The sequence below is a fragment of the Tetrao urogallus genome (genome assembly GCF_951394365.1).
Source record: "Tetrao urogallus genome assembly, chromosome: 1".
In the NCBI taxonomy this organism is placed as follows: domain Eukaryota; kingdom Metazoa; phylum Chordata; class Aves; order Galliformes; family Phasianidae; genus Tetrao; species Tetrao urogallus.
In genome coordinates, this window is record NC_136813.1 from 125,522,159 (window position 1) to 125,545,709 (window position 23,551).

At 39.5% G+C, this 23,551-nt stretch overlaps 1 protein-coding gene across 1 annotated transcript in view; it reads left to right on the top strand.

Annotated features, from left to right (window-relative positions):
• EFCAB6 (EF-hand calcium binding domain 6) overlaps positions 1-23,551 on the top strand; it is a gene marked incomplete at both ends in the record, with an annotated part of 79,057 nt that overhangs the window by 17,890 nt on the left and 37,616 nt on the right. The window contains 8 exon segments of the mRNA XM_079550713.1: positions 217-378; positions 4,003-4,166; positions 9,777-9,869; positions 14,779-14,900; positions 16,335-16,568; positions 18,722-18,744; positions 18,747-18,843; positions 23,112-23,164. Coding sequence (XP_079406839.1) covers positions 217-378; positions 4,003-4,166; positions 9,777-9,869; positions 14,779-14,900; positions 16,335-16,568; positions 18,722-18,744; positions 18,747-18,843; positions 23,112-23,164 — 948 coding nt within the window.

Here is a 23,551-nt window from a genome sequence, read left to right on the forward strand (position 1 = left end):
ACTTAGTTCATAAATGGCGTAGTAGAAAAAAGATTTAAGAAGTCTGTTCCTCTTGTTCTATGTTCTAAGTAATAACGTGATGCATTTTTAGCAAATGTGGTCTTCCAGCACTAGGTTTGTCACTGTAGTACATTTTTTGTTGTGGTAACATTATCAATGCCTAATCTCATGGGTGCTTTTGTTCTTTCCTGCATTTCTGATTTATTCAGTTGTTAGGTGGAGAAGATCCTTTCGGATAAAATCACAGAAAATTGGAAAGAGTTTCATAAGGCTTTGCAATCATATGACCTTAAGTGTACTGGCACTATTAACAGAAATTATCTCAGAAAAATCTTGCACCTGTGTTGTCCTTCTTTGACATATCAACAATTCACAGATGTGTGAATTTCAATACACAATATAATTTCTTTTTCCTACCACAATTTTTTTCCTGTCTTTTAATATGATAGCTGTACCTGGAGGCATTAAGGATTTTGGTTTATTTTAAGCACGTGGAAAAGAAGAAGTTTGTGGAAGAGATGGCCCATTCCTTATATGAGCAACTTGTAAATCTCTTATTTATTTCTATGAGAATTGCATCTTGGAAACTTGAGAGTTTGGCATTATTTCACCATTTCAGTAGGAAAGAAGCCTCTTCTATGAATGTGCTGGAGATCCAAGCCATTATCACTTGTCAATAGCCATTATTTAGTAATTCCAAACATAATGTAATAAAAAATTAATTCAATTTATGTTATGTTTTTCCTCAGTAGACTACTGTGGTAAACAACATGAAATTGAAATTTAATATTGTTAACATTAAATCTCATTTTCAATATGAGTAGGCTGCCAAAGTTGGGGGAATCTAAACAACTACAAGTATGGGGAGAATGGATCAGAATATCTACGTCCAAAGTAGAGGGAACTGTATTAGATATTTTATTGCAATAACATTTCACTGAAGTTATAATCAGGACTAATCTACTCTTGCAGGAGCTCTAGCTTCCTCTGTGTGCAGCCAGTGACTTTCAGAAAGACGTGAAATTCTCTCCCACCTTTGAAAACTTCATAGGAAAATCAAATAAATCAGTTCCAGTCTGACCCTTACAACCTGGTGTCCTGCTGATCGTTGTGAGTGAGCAGCAAACACAACAGCATCAATAGGAAAAGGCTTTTGGAAAATAATCTTTGATCCTGAAATATGAATGAGCATAAGCCTGATCAGTAAAAGCAATTCTACTGTATGTTTTCTCCTCTCTATAAATGTCTTGGTAAAAACTTTGGGTGCTATGCGTTGGGTTCATAAAAGTCATGTTGCCAGTACAGCTTGTTGTAAGTATATGCATTTATAATTTGGCAGTTTTATAGCTCTGCACTATGCAGCATATAATCAGTGGTCATTGATCATGCACAAGTAATTATCCTTTGAATTACCTAGGACTCAGCAGTTATACAGTTTTCTAAATAGTATTTCTACCATTATTTGTGTCAATGAGAGATCTGTAATGCAAGAAAAATCAGGAATTATAGTCACTTTGAATTGTAAAGTGGTCTTTACTTGATAGTCTAGACATACTCTGCAAGAAAATAATATAGAGTAAAGCGGTGAAAGGCAAACTGGTACGGTTTACTTCATCCATCACTGTGGTCAATGAATATTATAACCTTGTTTTAAACAGATGCAAGATAAGCATTGTGAAATCTGTCTAGCAGAATGCTAGACACTGAAGTTGTGTTATAGCAAACAGGAAAAATGGGTATGATACTTTTAGGATTTCTGGGTTGGAGAACATAGACCATATTTGCATTAATGAACTGCATCACTGTTACAGAGCGTGGCAAACAAGACATGCATCACCACAGATTGGATGAATTTGGAATCTTTTCATAGGAATGGCTTCTAAAATATATATCAAAAAGGCAAAGGTTGAATTCTGTTGTCAAAGACATTCAGGAACATGTAGTCTTGTTTTGATCATATTAATCCGTGAATACAGAGTTTCATTAACACTGTATTATTTATTTTTCCCTAGTAAGCCGCTCTAAAAGTATTGTTTTTAGCAGTATCATTCATGAGGATCATGTTCCATCAGACAGCTGATGATCACACTGAGGAAGAAATGTAGTTCTTATAGTAAGATGAAGAGAGAATTTATATTTAACACTGCAGTAGATGGCCTAATTGATAGGAGAAATATTTAGTTTTAAGACAAATGAGTAAAAGCTAACTAATTAAATTAGAATGGCTTGTCCACATTTGAGAGGTATTTTGAAAATCTACTTTGTTGTAATCTGCTTTTAGAATTGCAATTGTATGATTTATCCTTAAAAATATTTTTTTATTTGCATCTTTTAACCACTGTCTATTTCTTTGTTGTAAATGTGGCTTTTTTTTTTTCTTTTAATGTTGGAATTTAAGACTATCCTAAGAAAGTATAGTGAATCATGAAGAGGAACAGTGGATGGCACTGTTCATTCGCTGCTCTAAAGTGATAAGAAATGCTAAGTTTGAAAATGCTGTTTTTTTTAAATAATAATCAAAACCCCTTGTTATTGGCTCCTCCACATGCATACATACTGGGCTTAAGACTACCACATCTGTGCTGGGAATGTCATAACCAGATTGGGGATTTAGCACAGGTGCTTTAAGGGATGCAGAGTTTTTGAGCAAAAGGTGATGAAGTGACTGAATTACATTCTGAATCCAGTGGTTCAGCTACATCAGTCTTATTTATTTGAAATGATACTTCTGCTTTGGGGGGCTTCTACTATAATTGGACTTTTGCATTGATGTGACTCATCCTGAGGCACTTGAGGACAATACCGCTATCACTGGAGCAGAATAGCTAGCATGCTTGTCCCAGATGGCTTCCTGTGAGATGACATTCAGACTGGAGAAAAGAGGGAACAATTTTTAAGGGCATTTGGAAGCCTTTTATGGATTGCACTCACAAAACAGATGTTGCTCTGCAGTGCTCACAGCCATTTTCTAAGTGAAGGCTTAGAAAAGAAGTATTCTTTTAACTGAGCAGGGCTTAACAAATTCTAGAAAATGGAGATTTTTCTCTCCCTCTCACTGCCTTTCTGATACTTTCTCCCCCTGTGATGTATATAGCACTGAGGCATGTGGCATGTTAAGTTACCAGTGTCGTTTACCACAGCTGTTTTTCTACTGTCAGTCCAGTCCTTGCACTAAGCGGAGTGCAGAGAATGCCATGCTTCCTCAGCACAAGGACAGGAGCCTTCTGCTTTCATCCAGGAATACCCCAAAGCTCTGTGAAGATGAATGAAACCCTGGAATTCTGAACAGGGTTCAGACCTCAAGGCAGCAGTGAGGGCTTGATGGCGTGGGCTTTAATTCATGACCTCTGCTCATTTATATAGGAATGATTTGAGAGGGTGGTTCAGTAGGTCTGAGGAGCTACCCACCTGATGTCCTGTTATGCCTGCAATATAATGGAGGAGGCTGAACAGGGTGTCTGCTTCCAGGCTGTCAGCATTCACAGCTAGGAGTATTAATTTAAGCCACTAAAGATTTTATTTTACATTCCTATGCCAGATGTCAAGTTATGATAAACAAGGGCTTTCATTCATGATTTATGTCAGGTTTAGTGGTGCGATCACTATGATCTTAGCTGCCTTTTCCACCAGTGCATCTAAGTTTGACAGGCTGATCTTGAGTAAGCCAAGTTTCTTTCAAGAGTTTATTGTATAATTCAAGTCTTAACTACACAAGATATTCACAAAGGCTTACTGCAGGTAGGAGAGTCTTTTCTCCCTAGGCTTATTTGAGTAAAAGTTGCTCTTCCATGTACTGTTTGAATTAGGTTTCTCCTTTCTCTGTAGGCTTCAGAAGGAGCCTGGGAAGGCAGGTTTCCAATACCTAAAGATAGCCTTCTGAATAATGACCTTAACTGTATATGGAAAGGACGTGTGCTACTTTGATCATCTTTGCCCTAAGACATAGTAATATGCGTTGTTCTTAACCTCACAAATTATTTTTAAATTCTCTTTTTATCCAAGTTATGCTATAAATGTCAGGATAATTCGTCTGATGAGATTTTTTATAAGATGCTTTGGGATAACTTAAAAGTTGCTGTTCTTCTTAGTGACTTAAATGGTATCAGCTCACATATATCAAAGAGAAGCCAACAAAGAGAAGAAAAAAGGCAAACAGCTTTCAAAAGGTGCTGTTATTAATACAGACAATGTTCTATTTAATGTAAAGAAAAAAAATATGTATAGAAAGGAGGCCTTCAGAAAGACTGAGGGTACATACTGGTTTTGTAATGCTAAGTACCGTCCTAGGCTGATCTCTCATTTCTCAGAGATATATTCAGAACTGTACGACACTCAAAGCATTGCATCAGGAGAGCAAACACATATGGATCATTCATCAAAGACTCTAGGATTCAGGTAAAAAAGTGATTGAGCTCACTTCACAGAATTCATAAGGACTATGTCTCACTGCATCATTCAACAATTGGGGTTTTGCCCTCTAGATAACATCTGATGAGTAAGCTTGTGATTCTCTATCAAATCAGTGTGGCTTATTACTCAAGAACTGTATTTGAACATTCTTAGGGGATCAGGGATAGTGGTGCATCCGATGATTGTGACTACTGCGGGCCTTGATCTATGGCCTTTATCTGTCTGAACCAGCCAGTGTCATTGATATTGGCACCCTGGTTTCAAAGGTGCATGTACCACTGATTCTCCTCACTTCTTACTTTTGAATACATGGAAATGTGTACATAATCCAGAGGAAAACACACAAACAAACAAAACATCACCTATCAGAGTGGGATGCGCTTTGTTTCCCTTAAAAATATATATATATTTTTTATATTTGCAAGATGTATACTCCAGCTCTAGACACATATTTCCTCTTGCTTTAGCCCCAGTAATACATTAACCTAGTACATCCTTGGAGGTATATCCACTGCCTATCTTCTCTCATATTTAAGGGTGCTATTTCATAAGGGAGAAGATATCCTGAACAAAGCTCACATTTCTGACTGCAGTTCATAAGACAGGAATATCTGAAGTCAGCAGTTTTGTTAATGATGCATATTATCCCATATCATCCTGAAACTTTTGTTTCCTCTCCAACTAATTGATCTTTCTGTTCTTCTTAAGTCCCCACCTACATATCTTTTAAAGCAGCACTTTGGGTTGCCTTGTCTTTGCTGTCACACACCCTCAAAACTGGCAGCTTATTCCTACAGCTCCAAAAGCTCATTTCTGTAGTCTGTTCTTTTGTCTCAGAGCCTTGTCACAGGACCTCCACACACTTTGCAAAAGAGGCCAAATGTTGTAGGGCTATCAAACATACATTTAACTATAGCTCTGAACTCTGACCCTGAATACCAGTTTCAGAGCCGTGCTTAATGCATCCTTCAACAATGCTCTCACATAGTGGATTGTAGGCCCACCAGGACCTTCAAGTTTCTGCCATTAAGATAAAAATATTTGGAGATGAATATTTTGTATTTGTATCAGCAAGATGAGGATTCATGTTGCAACAGGACTCTGAAGAGCCTGCAGAAGGACAGCTTCCAGTCTCTAGAATTTGCTTATCACCCTTTGCCAAGCTCTGCTGTAAAGAAAGCAAAGTAGAGGAAAAGCATGCTATTTGTCTGCTGCAGGCCTCACAGGCACTGGGGCATCCTTCTTTCTCTACTAATGATGTCATGGAATCTTTGCAAGCCCTCTGGGATATTTTTAAGTAGACCGCCATCTCCTTTACCTTCTTAACAACACATCTGTTGGCTCTGCAGCTTTTGGACCTCTTTGTATAGCACAGTCACTAGCTATTGGGAGGAGGTAAACTGTTTCAGTTGTCATCTGACTACCTGCCAGCAGTTCACATGTGGCAAGTTCTCAAGCATATGTCTTGAGTCATTTTACTATGTCAGGCCAGCACAGAGGTGAGTCAATTTCATGTGCAGAAAGCTGGGACTATACTGGGAATGCACCAAGTCTGATCTTTTTACAATTACATTAACAACTGCTGGTTTCGGTGTTCTGATGAAGTTAAAACAGCACCTTTGGATGCTCAGCTCTGGAACTGGTCACAGTTTTGAATCCATGGCAGATTTGTTGCTCCCGTATGTATACACAGTGGTTTACATCATTTCTTCAGTTCATTTTGTCCTGATGATGTTCTGTTGCAGCATTGATAACTTTGTTCACTCCATTTGGCCAAATAAGCTCTGGTGTCAATGCTTCCTGTGCCTCTCAGCCTTGTTTTAAGACTTCTGTCTCTCATCCTGCAACTACTAAAATGAAACTTCGGAATATTTATTAACTGTTATCTCTCTGCTTGTCATATAATGGATGCGTTTGACTGTCATGTACCACGTTACACTTGCTCTTCTCTTGATTAAGATTTCATTCCTGAGCAAGAATTCATTCAATGGAAATGGAATATTACCTGAAGTTTCCAGAGAATTAAGCCCAGTCCCTTGCTTTTTGAAGTGCTGATTTTGGTCGAACAGTCTGCCAGTGATGAAACCTTTTACATTTTCGCAACTCTCTACCTGTACATTCTTTAGCAGATTACGATGGTTAAGGTGTCCGTATCTGTGAAAGAGGTCTTGTTCCACAATAGCCTTAGTTATAGCTTAGTCCTCAGGACTTTTAGCAGACTGTCTCTGCAGTCTGCAGTCTGGAAGTCTTTCTTAATTTGCTTTTGTGAGACACTAAGAATTATCTGAGACCTTTTGACTGGCTCTTTCTCTATCATATTTTCTAGGGAAAGAATGTTCCTGCAGGTGCATTCCAAGTTTTCCCCAAAGCAGAATATAAGTTGCATTTCAGTCAAGATATCAGCCTGTTTTTTTAAGATGAGTTTGTCTATCCTGTGCTTGAGGTTTTCACTGAGTACTTCAAGCTGGAAACTGGACAAGAAACAACATGGGCCTAGCCCAGAGAAACGTGCTGATTGCTTGTCTAGCTGCTGACAAATGGAAGAGATAACAGCCCTGTCTTTCCAACTAGGAGAATGAACAGTTTCTCTCCTTTCATGACTGTCAGTTTGGCAAAACTTGTAACCCTTTTTTCGTAAGACCCCTACCAATCTCCAGTTTAAATAAAATTGGTAGATGGATTCCAAATCTGGGAGAAAGGCTGACAAAGATTTGGATTATAAGGTTGATTGCATTATGCTTATTTCTTTAGGAAACCAAGTTGAAAGTGGCACTGGTTGGAGGGTAGTGTAATTTTAAATATAAGCTTGCCTGAAATCTGGGTAGATTGCAAGGATCCCTAGTGGCTCTTGTGTCTTTTAACAGGCTTTGAACTCTTTGTGACTCTGTAATTACTGCCTGAAAGCAGGAATAAATTTCTTGCAACTCTACAGTTCTCCTTCCCTCTTTTTAAAGCTAGGTGGTGTGTTTGCTTTTCTGCATAAATTTGGGACACCATTTTAGTTAGTTAAGTACCAATTTGAATACCTAGTAATATTTTATAGTTCATTCTTGTCTTATTTTTTACTAGTTTTCATTGTTCAAGACACCTTCTTGTATTTGATTTTTTTCAACTACTGATACAGAAACAGGCTTTACATCTTCATTCCCCTTAATGTAATTTGTTGGTAGTTCTCTTTCCCGTTAAATAAAACTCCAAACATTTCTTGATCACATTTATATTACTGAAGTATTTATGGGATGCATTCTAACTACTCTTAAAATTTAGTTCTATATGTATTCATGCTTCTCTTTTATACTATAATGATGTGTTTCACTGATGCACTACTTCAAGGTATTTTTCCTATGGACACATTTCCCATGGGGCCTTAATTCCTTGACAATGTAGAAATCTCCATTATTTTCCCACTGTTCTCCTGCCTTTCTTTCAAAAGAACTGTAGACTCTGTCATTCTATCAACAGTCCCACCTAAGCTGTATTTTGCCTTTCCAAACACTTTCGCTGGGTTAATTAGGATAAAATTTAGAAAAAATTTCCCTTCACTACATTTTGCAGCATCAACAGGATATTGCTGACACATTCTGATAATCTACTCAACAACCTATTTTCTGCTAGTTATCATTACCCAACCGATGACAACCTACTCTTTTACCCTGTGATTTTACCCCTTCCTCTTTTGCTCAGAAAAAAAAAAAAACTCCAGATCTCCCAAAGCTTTGAATCTAAATCTCGTTTTCCTTATTGGTGATAGACACAGTAGACATCCCATAATTTAACAGTCATATTTTTTTAGTCTTTTATCTGTGGAATTCTAAATAAGGTTTAATTTGCTAACACATGCATGGACAAAAAGCATGCTTAATCCATTCTGTTTTTGTCTATTGTATGATCCAGATACGTATAACCCTATTCCAAGTAGTTTTAGGCTTTCTACTAGATGGCTGTGATTAATACTTTCCCATGAGCTTCTATGACAGCTCCCTTCTTCAATCCCAATCCAAGGTTTCTTTACCAGGTTATGAAGCTTTTTAAAAAAAAAAAAAAGAAACACTGATAAGGAAGATAGTCTTCCAGATGATCCTGCAAGTAATAATTCATTTATTTTCAGGACATATACTGCCTCTGCATCAGTCTTAAGCTTCATAAACAGGGAATAGTGTAAAGAAAATTTGAGTTCAACTACATTGTCCGTCCTCTGTGTGCTAATGCAGGACTAACAGGAAAATATAATAGTCAGTGGGATGTGGCAGATAAAATTGGTAATATTTTAGCAATCTCTTGTATCCAGGCAAGATAGCAGACATCTCAGAAGACAAAGTCACTTCAGCAGATGACTCCATCTGACATCCTAATAATGAGCCACCAATCACTGTCATCTTTTGATCCCTCTTGGAATGCTTAGAGTTAATATTCTCTGTGCCGACCAGATCAAAGAAGAACTCTTTTTATGGGTGTATTTTTAGAAAGAGAGTTAAAATTTTAATATTATCTTCAAGCTGAGGGAATACTATAAAACATACTTAATAAATCTATAAAAATAAGACTGCTGAATAATTCTGCATTTTGCTTATATGGAAATACATGCGCACAGATTTAACAAAAGTAATTGTTCTAACTTTCCATTTCATGAGCTATAGTAAATCCATAGCAGATGTGAAATAGGTTCAAGTGGAACATGTTACATACCTTTTAATTTAATTTCTTTTCTGTCTTTTAAAGTTATTAAATATTTAACCATTATTTACATTAGTGACTTATTTATTAAGGTTGTGGTATTTCAGCAGAAAGACTATAATGTCCATGTAGATTTTCTTATAGAAAAAAAAGGTATTCTAATTACTGCTCACAAAGGAAAAAACATGGAAGTATCTTACTTGTGATCCAGAAAGAGAAAATTTCACCTTCACAGGAGGAAAGAATATGTCCTAAGAGACATTTTCTTCTTTTAAAATCAGTGGAAAACAGTCATTAACTTCTTTTATGTTGGCTTAGCCCACTCACATTAACTGAGTATGTATTAAAGGATAAAGATGGCTCTGTAGCTGATGTAAAAACCCAGACTCATTATAATCTAAGCCTATGATCTGAAGGTCTAAGATCTCCATTTGCAAGATAAATTTTGCATAGTAGTATCAAAAAGCAAGCTTTTATTAAGAACCAGCTATACATTTTAAAATAGTGGCACAATATAGGCCTTGAAATTAATGTGTGCTATTACTTGATCAACCTATCATTTACTTCTGCATCAAAAAGCTTCTTCCATGTCCTTGTCTTATTTGTTGTTAAAGTCTTGTTCATTATTGCCGAATCAAATGTTTGAAACTCCAAAAAATAAGTAAATTGTCTGCACAGTCTTTCAATTTTAGAAAGAAGCAGATTGAAGATCAAGCTAACAAACTTTCCAAGAATAGAACAGTTGATGAAATAATTAAAAGGCTGAGGGACAGAGTGATACAGCAGTATCAGATATTATTATTCAGATAGCAGTAACTTTTCAAGATGGTTTTGTTTTTTTTTTTCCTACAAGTAGTCACATGGGAAAATCAGTAAAGCTGGCTTGCAGAAGGTAGGAAAAATGTTAGCTATTTTTCCTTCTCCTGTGCTTCTCCCAGAAGGGTGGTTATTGTCTCATTTTGCCTCACACAGCTAGAGTTAAATCCTCTAGGATTGTTTCAGTCACTGACAAGCTAAACAGGCCTCATGCAGGTTACTGTATAAAAGGGAATCTCAGCTTGTGTTTAAAAACATAAAATTGTCATCCTGTAGCAGCATCTTACCTTAAAAGCTTCCATTGCTCCAAGGTGCCAAAATGAACTTGTATGACCTGGGAACGATGAGACACTGTTGGAACTTGGAGATGTAATGTCAACACACAGTACACCTCTTACACAAAATGGGTGGAGATTTCCTGATGAATCACTTAGCCTTAACTCAGAGTCTTTAAGCCCTCTAATGGCTCTACAGTGCTAGTTGTTAGGAGCAGTATTTGATTAGGTGAAAAATAAGTCTCTTAACAGAAACTTTAGGAAGAATGACCTAAACTGCTCTTGTGTCATCTTTCAGATTTCTTCAGCCTCCTCTGAACTACTTGTGGACTGCAGTGTGGCTTGTAATCTAACTGGAGATGGGAGGAGCTCGCTGGGCTCTCTGGCTCTCTTTCTTGCACGCTCTTGCACTTATTTCAAAGGAGCCTGCAGTGGCTCTGTCAGAGAAATCTCCAGACATCTAGTAGCATTTCAGGGTCTTGACTGGCCCACAGCAAGAAAGAAAAACCCTTCTGTAACCCCTGAATTCAGTTAATTTGAGCATGTTGTAATTTTCCACGGTAATTACTTGATGTTGGATAGCTTCTGAAACTGGGTTAGCTGATTTGGACACAGCATCTCAGTGTTAAATAAATAAATAAATAAATAAAAACCCACAATATGAATACATTAAAATTGTTTAGTTTCTACTTGCCAAGACTTCCAATTGGATTTTGTACATATCTTCCCAAGGTATCTTTTTATGCGGTGCTCCCAGGGCCTATCACAGCCTTGACTGTTTATCTCTCTCTGCATGCTGTTCTTCAGACAGATGGGTGAGGTCATGGATTTGGGATTGTAGCTGTGATGCTGATGGCGCCAGGCTGTACGTTTCTTTTTTTCCACTTTTCAAAGCAAAATACCTTGCTGAAAGTTGACAATGATCAGAAAAAGAAACACGAGGGCAGTAATATTTCCCCAGTTTACTTACATTTAGGCAAGAGCTCCCGCTAAGCAGTGTTATGTCGGTAATTCTCACTTTGCCCTATTTCCAGATGTTGAGGTAAATAAAACTCAGCAAGCATCAAAACAGAACCGCACCTTTGAAAACAGTCCGCATAGCTCTGTAGGAAAGGTTGTCCCAGTCTGTTTTTACTATGATTCAGCAGTCTTCCCATCCATGTACTGTGGACTATGCTTGTTTTTATCAACTACCATTGAAGGGCAGAATGTGCAAGCTGTAATGAGCTGGCAGAGTTGTTGCATTGCTTTCCCCACTTCTCAGCATAGACACATGAGACATATGCTCCCCATCATATGATAAGATGAATGCTTTGTTACTACAGAGCCTTTCCCCATCAACACTACCTACACCCAGCTGCACATCTTCTTACCCTCAGGTGGATATCTTTCTGCAATTGTGCATAGGAAGCAAAATTGCTTTGAAATGAGAGGGGAGGGAAAGAGAGAGGGCAAAACACATAAAACATTTTTCACTTATCTTAAAATTTTCTTGTTAATAGTACACTTATTAAGAATGTGTAAAGCTTCAACCCATTCCTACCAATAAAATCTGATATCTGTGGCACATACCTTTGGGATACTGGGTTTGGTTGCTGCAATTTACACTACAATGTGATACCTAAGAGACTTATATGTTGCCTGCAGCTAATGCAGCAATGTGCATTTTGTCACTATTAGGCAGAACAAACTTGTTCTACCCGCTGCTTTTCTTCTCCGTTGACTGTCTGTGTACAACTCGCATTTAAGATATTTGTATCACACCAGAAGCCATTGAACAGTCAGTCTTTGTGATTTCATTGTTCTTTTATTACACTAGAGATGACACATTTCTGAAGTTTTGACAATACACAAAGGATAAAAAATCATCATATACCTGTAGCTAGGTATGTGCATCACTGTACTGTGGTATTCTTGGACCCTGCAAGCTCAGCACAGTCCAGTTGGATGGAATATTGCCCAGGAACTCTGCTCTGCTTTGGCTTTTAATCATTCGAAAAGGACATGTTTCCCTGCAAATCTTGTTCTACCCTTCTTATGCTGAGTGAAATAAGCCTACTCTGGAATAAATGAGGATGAAAGTTCTGTATGAATAAGGGTAATTAAAAGGAATTTGTTGTTAGAACTGAAGCCACTGAATACCTTATGTTTCTGGAAACTGCCTGGGCATATGTGTTTTCAGGTGACATGCAAACTGAAACTGATTCACAATCACTTGTCCTTAAAGATTCCTGCATCTGCTGCAAAAGAAAGTGGTTTTAACTTAACGTTGTCTAGCTAGAATTCCAACTGGCAGTTTTTACATTGCTCCTGCCTTAACTTCCCTGACATTTCTACCAAGATGTTCATCAGCTGCTTTCTTTACTTGTCTAGGAACACAGCTGCTTTCATCCCTGAGCTAGTGGAATTTCAGCAGTAGATAAAGAGCATCTAGAAATACCACCTTTGTGGGAAATCTACCCTGGCCTCCAATTGCTGTCTGAGGAGAATGTGGGACTCCTATTATCTGCATCTGCTATCTGCATATAAACGTTTTGGATATATCACATCATCACAATGGCATTAGGAATCAGTTTTCATGCAATGTAACCCATCCCAGCTGTGTCTAGGTGGGTTAGTCGTGAAGCATTTTAAGGTGCCATTGAAGTTAAATGATCTATGAAGTTAAATGATTGTATGCTGTTCTTCAAATCCTGACTCTGTAGCTGGGCAGCTGTTCCAACACCATTTCCTACGTTAATGTCAACTTTGAAAAGTGTTGCTCTGATCTACAGACTCATCCGGAGTGGTCAAGTACAGCAGGACAGAGTTGCTTGTCCTCAGAGGTGGAGCAGGTTGCTCAAACAGTAAACAATATAGTGTGTTAGGGGAAAACCACAAGGACCCTTAGTTTTTTATTTGGACAAGCAATAGAAGTGGGCAAAAGTGGTTTTTCCAACTTAGAGGTCGATAAGCTCTGTTTATGTAGATAATGTGCTGTTAGAGCAGCACTTAGGGGAGGGCAGAATACATCCTTATATTCCTCTGAAAGATAATAGTTCATTGTATGCCTGAACACCTAACAACTGCAGACATAAAATCAACTCTGAGTTAACCTTTGTAGGGTTATACCAACGCAGCCAGTACTCCATGTTTTCCTTTACAGCTTACAACATACGGACACCTTTTGGCTGGTTATCATCTGTATGAGGTTTGTGAAGGGGGGAAGCAGAATTCCCACCCCCCTTACCGAAGGGCATATAGCACCTCTGGCTTTACTGGCCTGGCTGTCCTGGGGAAGAGGCAATAGACACAAACCTTGCCTTTATGCTTTGGGACTTGGATGATTATTCATAGATTTCAAAATGAGGAAGATGGCGACTGAAATTTTATCAGGTGTCCTGGGATAATATCCACAATTTGTGTGTGTGTGTGTGTGTGTGTGTGTGTTCGTTTTTGTGAAGGATTACAGTATTTCCTCACTGTGAGGTTGTCATCAATCATCTTCCTTTAAACAAAACTTAGAAACCATGCATTTTGTGATCCATTCCGCACAGGGCTATGACATAATATTGGAATTTAATATAGCTTAATCTTGTATGCAGTTCGGGGGAGAATTTTATCACTTTTTTTTTCTCTAGAAGAACGTGCTCATGGTTGCCAACATTACTATTGTGACTGATTCTCTCCAGCTTTGATTGGATTTGTATGGCCAGATTTTCTTATCACTACTATTAAACATTTGATCTAATGCTAGATAATTCTTCAACTGAACATGAAATATATTTATTTATCCAGAAGCTTTACATTCATAGAAAAGAATGACAATTTGTTAATTATTCTTACTATTTTAATGCTCCTTACATGTTAAGACACTAAATAATTTTTTTTTGTTTAAATCTGTACAATTAACTAAAATATAATAAGAGAAATCACTGTAGGAACACCTGGAGCATCAGGACAGAGTTGTGCCATAGTTGTAATGGAAAACAACTAAATCAAGACTTACAAAGCAACTGAAAGAAATGAGAGGCTTTGTAGAAAGCCCTCAGCAGCACCATGGGCTGAAACTCTAACTTTTCAGGAAATCAGAAGTTGAGAAAAGGAGGAGACTCCTCTCCACAGTTAACTACCAGGTAACATTAGGAGACTATTAGGGAGGATCCCTGGGGACTCAGTCTTGGAGGGTAAAAGGGTCTAGAAAGATTGGACACTCCTCAAGAAGGAAGTCTTAAAGGCACAGGAGCAGGATATCCCCCTGAGCAGCAAGATGAACGGTTGGGGAGGAATGGGGAGCTCTTCCTGAAGCTCTAGGAGAAAAAGAGGATCTACTTCCTGTGGAGCAAGGGACAGACAACGTGGGGAGAGTACAAAGAAGTTGTTAGGATGTGCAGGGAGAAAATCAGAAAGGCAAAAGTCCAGCTTGAACGCAGCTTGGCCACTGAAGTAAAAGAGAACAAGAAACTTTTACAAATATATTAACAGAAAGAGGAAGGCCAAAGAGAATCTCCATTCTTTACTACTCCACCTGGACTGTCACAAGTCCTTGGAGCCAGATTAAATCTATCTGAGAGTGCTGAGGGAACTGGAGGTGATAGCCAAGCTGCTTTCCATCGTCTATCAGTGTTCTTGATCAACTGGAAAGGTCCAGAAGACTGGACATTGGCAATGTAACTGCCATCTACAAGAAGGATCTTAAAGAAGATCTGGGGAACTACAGGCCTGTCAGTCTGATCTCGGTGCCAGGTAAGGTTGTGGAGCAGGCTGTCCTGAGGGAGATCACATGGCATGTGTGGGACAGCTGGGGGCTTAGGCCTAGCCAGCACAGGTTCATGAAGGGCAGGTCCTGCTTGACCAACCTGATCTCCTTCTGTGATGCAGTGACCTGGCTGGTGGAGGAGGGAAAGGCTGTTGATGTGGTCTACCCAGACTTCAGCAAAGCCTTTGACACTGTCTCCCACAGCATTCTCCTGGAGAAGCTGTGAGCCCATGGCTTGGACAGGTACGCTCTGCTGGGTAAGGAACTGGCTGGAAAGCTGGGCCCAGAGAGTGGTGGTGAATGGAGTGAAATGCAGCTGGTGACCAGTACTGGGGGAACAGTCAGTGTTGAGGTCTGTCCTGTTCAACATCTTTACCGATGACCTGGATGAGGGCATTCAGAGCCCTCAGTAAGTCTGCAGATGACACCAAGTTGGCAGGAAGTGTCCATCTGCCTGAGGGTAGGAAGACCCTACACAGGGATCTGGACAGGCTGGATTTATGGGCTGAGGCCAACAGGATTGAGGTTCAAGAAAACCAAGTGCTGGGGCCTGTACTTTGGCCACAGCAACCCCAAGTGACACTACAGGTCTGGGGCAGAGTGGCTGGAAGACAGTGTAGGGGAAATGGACCTGGGGGTATCGATCAGTGCATGGCTGAACATGAGCCAGCAGTGTGCCCAGGTGGCATGCTGTTTCATATTAGGAATGCAATCTGTTACTGTCAGGAGCAGGGAAGTAATTGTACCTTTGTACTCAGCAATGGTGAGGCCGTACCTCAAGTATTGTATTTAGTTTTGGGCCCCTCACAACAAGAACAACATTGAAGCCCTGGAGCATGTCCAGAGAAGGGCAACAAAGCTGGTGAGGGGTCTCATGGGAGCAGCTGAGGGAGCTGGGATTGTTTAGTCTGGACGAGAGGAGGCTCAGGGGAGACCTTGTCACTCTCTCTAACTACATGAAGGGGGATCAGCTAATGGTGGTGACTGTGTTGGACAACAGTGTTTTGTACTGACAATTTGCTCTCAGATAGTGCTATTGTCCTCTTTGTATCTGCTGCAGTGTCTATGGAAGCAAATAGGAGTCATTCAATGCAGAGCAGCCTGTGAATATCTCGGTCTCTTGTATTTTTATTTCCTATACAAAAACATCTTTCCTCTCTTCTACAAAACTCAGTCTGTGCCCCATTATTCACGGAACCGGTCCAAACCGGCCTGTAAAGCGTTGACATTTGGTCACCATGGCACCGTGATGGAGAAGAACGGCATCACCATGACCTCCTGATGTCACAGACCGTCCCACTGCCCAGTGTTCCAAGCCCTTGGAAACGGGGAACCCTGGGCCCAGAACCCCAGTTGCTGAGCGAGAGACGCCAGTGGCTGCAGTGAGCTCGTGAGCCGAGTGGTTGTTTTTGTTTTCCAAGGAGGCAGAATGGATTCTCTTCCTCCAAAGAAGAGGCGGCTAATGGAGAGGCTCCCCACCATCGAGCCCATGGAGGTGGACCCTCCTGAGAGCGATGAGGAGCCCATGGAGGTGGATCCGCCTCCATCAGGGCAGAGTCACCATCAGCCCATCGCTCTCGGGAAGTGGCAGAGGAGAGCCAGACCCAGAGCCCACCCCTACTACTGGAGTGGCCTGAGGTCCGGTCCACCTCCCGGCAGGTAGCCGCCTCGATGCCGACCCTGATCCTCCCATCCTGTAAGTTTATCATTATCTGATACAGCCCCAGCTGTCAGACCTCTCTGCAGGCTCACATGAGACATTCATCTCCTGTGAATTCTTCTTTTGACAGCCAAGGTTCCTGTGAACCCATCCTTCCCATCCCCACCTCCCATCCCTTCCCAAGTCCTCTCATCTCTTCTTCACCGAGAGGAAGAAGGAAGGCCAGGGACTGGCAGCCTCTGAGACACTGCTGCGGGGCAACAGGAGGAGTCCAGCGGAGGGACCTGAGCTGCCCGGGGACGTGAGGAGGTATCAAAGGTGTCACCAAGAGTGGCTGCTCCTGTGGAGAAGCAGAAGACGTTGGTTGTGACAGGAGGAAGGCTGCCGTTCAGCATGAAGGACTTGTTCAAGCTTGGACAACAGAAGATTTTAAAAAATAGAAAATTTAATATAAACAATTAAAAACAAACTAAAAAACAAGCAGAAAAAAAACAACCACACCTAAAGCCTCAAAAATAATGAAAACAATAAATTTTCTTCTGGGTTTTTTGAACTTGAGAGTCTGTGAGTGGATTCTTGCCTCCTCTTCTAGTCTTCCCAGTACAGGAAAGACATTGCCATGTGGGCTGGGGCCCAGGGCCAAAGAGGGGGGAAGGGGCCAAGGCACACAGCCTCTCTGAGCAGCCTGTTCCAGCATCTCACCACTCTCTTGCTAAAGAACTTCCCCCTGATACCTAACCTAAATCTTTCTTCCATCAACTTGAAACCATTTCCCCTTGTCCCGCTGTTATCTACCCTTGTAAGGAGTTGACTCCCCTCCTGTTCGTAGGCTCCCGTTAGACACTGGAAGGCTGCAATGAGGTCACCCCACAGCCTTCTCTTCTCTGGCCTGAACAAGCCCAGCTTCCTCAGCCGCTCAAGGTTGGGCAGAGCTCTGGGGCAACCTCATTGTGTGAAAGATGTCCCTGCATGTGGCAGGAGGGGATTAGATCATTTTAGAAGCAGACAACAAAAAAAGTTCTGGGTGGTGCGTTGAATCTAACCCACAGAACCAACAAGCAGTCCTCTTGAGATTGGGTCTTCTTGGTGTCCTTACAAATAGCAACAGGAGGCAAAGGGTGAAAAGACGATGAAGTACTACTATGAAGTAGCTGAGAGGAGACACCTGTGTCCGTTTGTCCAGTGGACAGCTTAATAGTCTGTGTTACCTCTTCCATCTATACAGTGCATGAAAGCAAAACATTGGAATCATCCTGGAAAAGGAAGTATCTTGGGTCTCCCTGACACACACCATGGTAGTACAGGCACAACAACCCCTCAGCAGAAACACCAACACAACTAGCTTAGTTGTTATTCCACAACAGTCTGCTCAATTTCTTGCCAGACTGTTTGCAATTTAGTCACTGCACAGGAAACAGAAACACTCCCTGTTTGCTCTTATCTTGATTTTAGGAATGCTTTTATGCTGCTACAGGTATATAGAAGTCAAGTGATAGGGGACAGCCACATATGTGGCTGTGCTCCTTTCCCCTAAGGATGAGCCCCGTAGGACTAAGAGAACAGAGGGTGGTGGATTTCAGGGCTGATGACAGTGACACAGAAGACAAGCCATGTTCTGGGTGGCCATGCAGATTTTTATAAGCATGGCATGTAGGCACCTGTTTGTTGTTGGTAAAAATGCATGGCTAATGGTGGTGACTATGTTGAAAAATAGTGTTTTGTAGCCGAGAATTATCTCTATTAGATAATATTATTGTGTTTTTTGCATCAGTTCTGTTTTCATAGAAATAAATAGAAGACATTATTTTCAGAGCAACTTACATATATGCAGCCCACCTATTCATTCATTGTGGCCCAGGCAGGCCATAAGTTTGGAATCCATGTCATTGCCTGTTACTTGTTGCTTTTGCTAAAAATACCAGCCTCAATAGCAGGGAAATTTTGTTCTTTCTTTCTACATAGAATTGAAATTGTACAGAATAGATTTATATTCAAATGGCTTACTGTGAAAGTAAGAAAGAGAGATCAATTTTCAGAGTAATTTCAAGTTAAGCCATAGGATAAAACACCTAGACATCTACTATTCAAAATGGTATATTAAGCAACAAAATAGGCCATTGTATAGCTAATTTATTTTTCTTCTAACAGGGTTGGAAGATCATGGCATGCCTGTCAGTTCATGGATGACTGTCAGTTCGATTTACTAACAGAAAAGCTAGGGGTAGTTGATGGAGGACTGAGTTACCTCATTTTTCTAGCAATATTGGAAGGTAAAGGAATTTTTGCACCAATACAACATTAAACAAGACTTTGTTGAAGATCCAGAATTTTTCTCTTTCTAGGAAGTACTTATTGGTGAAATTAGAAAGAAAGAGACTAGAGACGTGACTTTTAGCACATGGATGACCTTTATATCTGTAGATCTTTGATTTCTGATGAAGTTAAACTTCTAACCCATGTTTGGAGGGAAACTGGAACATATGGGATGTAAGCTGACAGTCCACAGTGATGTGTGATTGAATTGTCACTAACAGACTGCAAAAAGTGACTGACTGATCTCTCTGCCTCTCTGCTTGTCCCCAGAATTTCTTACTCTTCTTCACAGTCTTCTTCACAGTCTTCACAGGGATTATATTGCGTCCTAAATTACAATGGATGATTTTGTAATATGATGTCCAGAACCATTTTTTATTCTGTATGAAAAAGAGAGAAGACAGTAACTGCTTCTTTCAAGAATGAAAAACCTGTTAGTAAGCCATTAGTGATGAGTTTTAATGGCAGTATGTACAACTGGAGCTCTGTGGTGTGATCTGGTTACTTATTGGTTTATGGTTTTAATTTAAAGTAGTGCTTTTGAATGTTAAAGCTGTTAAGGGACTTTTCTACTAGAGTAATTGATAGTTTTATTGGATTATCAAGAATTCCAGTGAGATTCTAGGTTTACTGTTTTTATAGATGTAGATATATAGTCCACCCATAATGAGCATGTGGTCTCCATTGATTTACTGTTGCTGAGGAAAGCAGACCAGAAGAATATATCCATAATTTCCACTACTTGCCTTGCCCCATCAGTAATTTCACTGATTCCAAGGCAATGTGAGTAAGAGTTTCAATTTTCGACTCTTAAGAATGAATCTGATTGAATCTGAATTCATTTTCTTAGGATGGAACTCTGGCCAAAGCTAGTCAGTAATTATTCATTTCTCATTTCTTTTGTAATCTGCCTTTAGTGCTTCAAATATAGATTTTCTGCATACAATTTTGATTCCACTGAATTCAATGGGAATTTTACCACTGGCTTCAAGTTCTGTTTTAAATTCTGTATTATTCATCTATTATTTTTTCTCAGATGTGCATTTTTACATAATGTAACTATTATTTTCTACTGTCATTATTTCCTTTTTATAAACAAGACAAAGGGTAAAGCTGACTTTTGGCTGGCTGACACAATATTCAAGTTTTTCTTCATTCAGACCTGTAAGTTTAGCAGTTTGTGTCTACAGCTGGCTGAACATCTGTCCATCAAAAGATGTGCACCTTTACTCACTAGCCTAATAAATGATGTTTGAAACAGGTAAGCTTGGGTGAAAGCAAGTATGCCAGCTCTTTGGTTTAAGTCAAGAATCAACAGTATTTTGCCTGTATTTGAGCTTTTGCTTTTATCAGCTATGAGGCTCAAAGATTTTCTTTCAGGATGGTACTACCTCTGATCACTGTAAAAAGAAAAGTAACAAGTATTTGATATAAATTAAGTCTCAAAAATTAGAAAAAGAAGAAAAAGAACCCTTAACTTTTATTTTTTTAATAATTCTTCAGGGTAAGGGGAAATCTGTTCCCTTGGCTTGTATTTACACTAGTGATAAAGAGACCTGATTTTGTTCTCATAAGCTTTAGTAGGAATAAAACAGAAATATAAGTTTCCTTTACTAGGCTTCAGTAGAGAGTGGAACTGTAAAAAGGGAGGGATAGTGCATGTCAGTATGGAGAAGTGGGTTTTACAGAATCAAATTTGGAGAAATGAAAAAGCAGTGCAGTGAATGCAATTTAGTGACCTCTTCAGAGTAGGTGTGTATACAGGATTTCTTTGTGTGGATGTGTATGTAAATCATTTGGAAAGAAAGAAAACACTCCTTTAGATCAGACCGTTAGCTTAGGATTTTTCTTATCAGTCAGGAGCACGGTTTAGTGAAATGTCAACATGTACATTTTTTTGGCAAGCTTTCGCATTTTAAAATCCAGTGTGAACTACTTTGAAGTTACTATAAAACATAATAGAAGTTTGCTGAACGTGAAGGAAGCCGTACCTACGAGCTGGTAACAGTATTTATTCAATGGGAAGATGTGCTGGTGATGATATATTTCTCTCATCCAAAGGTTTGAGAGGCCATGTGCTGTACAATGTGATCTTTCTACATAAACCACTTTGCTGCAAGGAGATGGCTTGTTATGTTTTAGGGGTTAAGTTAGTTTAGTCTTAATGAACTACTGTCTCTTATTAACGTATGAAAAGATTTAGGGTAAAAATACCCTTTCAGCAATACAAACATACTGATGAACAGTGTGTATATCCAAGTGATATGGAACACTGGAATGTACTGTGAAGGTTTCATAGCTCATTCCCAACAAATTCTCCTCACCTTTTGTCCCATGACACTTCAGTTTTTGCTATCTCCTATATAACAATATATATATATATATATTCTGTATTGCAGAAAAATTCTAAAATTCTCAAGAAAATTCAAAGTATGTTACTTAGTCTCTCCAAAACCATAATGATTCCTGGAGTATCACAGTGCAATGTACAGACAGAATCACAAAGATGGGGAACAGTGACCAAAATAGCTTTTCTATGGCCTAAAAATACTCTAGCCCTTCAGGACTAGAAGTACACCTGTGCCCTGTTGTGAAGCTGGCTGTCTCCTCTTCCTGATCCTGCTGGGCTGTGCTATAACAAAACTTCAGATTGCGAAATTATGAAGCTGCCATTTGTGCAGGACTGAATTATTCTGCAAAGAAACATCAGGCAGAATAGTTTGAGGCGACACTAAGAGCTGGAAATTAGGTGAGTTTTGATGACAGATCTCCTGAAATAGCTCATGCTGATTTCTGAGCAGAGGAAGACTTAGCCATGATAAAATTACTCCAGGGGGAACGGTCTAGCATGCAGTAGTTGTGATGCACTGTTAAGGACGTGACAAACTAATTTTCTGCAGCAATTGCATACCTATACCATATATATCACCTCTATCCACGCACTCCCTCATGGAGAGAGGCAATATGACTACAAGAAGCGGCTTTCACAGTATTCCTTTCCCCCTTCTCCAGTATCATTCTTCCCTTCCTCAAAACATCCAGGCTCCAGAGAAGGGTGAGGCAAAAGAAGAAGGCCTTGTCTAGGCTCCGGTTTCTTTAATTGAGATTATCCACTAGGAACTTTCTTCACTTCATACTGGGAGAACTGTAGCAGTTGTGGCAGTGGCTGAAAATTGGCTGGACACCACTAACACAGTTATTGTAATTTGTCATATTTGGTCTGTAAAGAACACGAATGAAGAGTTTCTTGTTTTATTTTCATTATATTAAAGTACTATTTATCAGATTATGTTTAATATGTCCTTTTCAAAATCTGCTATATTTTGATTTTGCTATTCTAGACTCCAAATAGGCCAGGAGCTACATTAGAAACAGCCCAAACCACAGAGTAAATAATGCTGAATATCACTGCATTACTGCTGAGAAATTTCTCAGTCAGCTTAATGATGACATAAGTCTACGGGGTAAACACATCAAGCCATGGTTTGCTTTTGACAGTGAAGCTGGTTGTTATTTCTGATACAAACATTTGTTTTAACCAGTGGTTTGGAGGAGCTGTGAGAAAAATGAGTCTGAAAAATATATTTGAGTAACTTGTTTTGTGTCTTCAGAAACTTCCAGTTCAAATACAATCAAAAACTCCTTTTTCCCTAATTGTCTTCTCTGCAGTCTGTGCTAGGAAAAAAAAAGATCCTTCTTGTGAGCAAAGCTATTAAAGATTCTGCAATTAGAAGAAAATAACTCTGTACTACTCATTCATGGAGCAGTCCATCTATTCACGAGAGTGAGCTTTAAAGAAGAGGTTCTTAGTCCCTAGAGCCTACAATGTAGGGATTTTAGTCAAGACTTGTTTTCCATCTTTTTTACATTTGCTTATTATTTTCTGTAATTAGCATTAGAATGTACTCCTTGAAATCCCACCATGGATATGCACAGAATAAGAGAAATCTCATTTTACAGGAGAGAACCCACAGTTGTTACAGCCTTTTGCTCGGTTCATTCTATCTCCACTCCCTGGGGGAAGTGGAAAGATCAGCAATCAGGAAAGGGGCCCTCTCTTCAGAGCAGCTTGGGCACCCCTAGCAAAGCTGATTGTATTGACTGACATTACTTCAGGTTCCTGTAGATCTGCATCATTTGAAAGGTGTTGGAGTATTTTATGCCTGTTTTAACGGGAGAATGCTCAGCTGTAGATTAATTGCTACAAAGTTTCTTTTTGTGACAGATTTTCTAAGAATGCGCAGGACAAAGGGTAGATATGACTCACCTCTCAATATGGTATTGATAACTGCATTAAAATATTTGCCTGTTGTCAAAACAAGTTTAGAGCAAAGATCTGTTTTTTGCCATTGTTGTTGTTTTGTTTTGTTTTTAATATGTAGTCAATATGTTAAATATATTCTAATGTCATTGTTTGTGTCTCTTGCCTTAGCCCAAGGCCCTACGCTCCAGACCTTTATGCCATCAGGTTACTAAGTGTAGACAAGATCAGGTGCTGTGCACAAAAATGCTGAGGTGCTGTAGGACAAGGACTGGGAGAACACTGCAACAGCCCCTTTGACTTTGGGAAGTGATGCTGCCTAAAATGTTCCGAATGTTAAAGCTCAACTTGAATAACGAATAGCATTTGGGCCCTAAAAATTAATTCTAAAAACTCACTGAAAT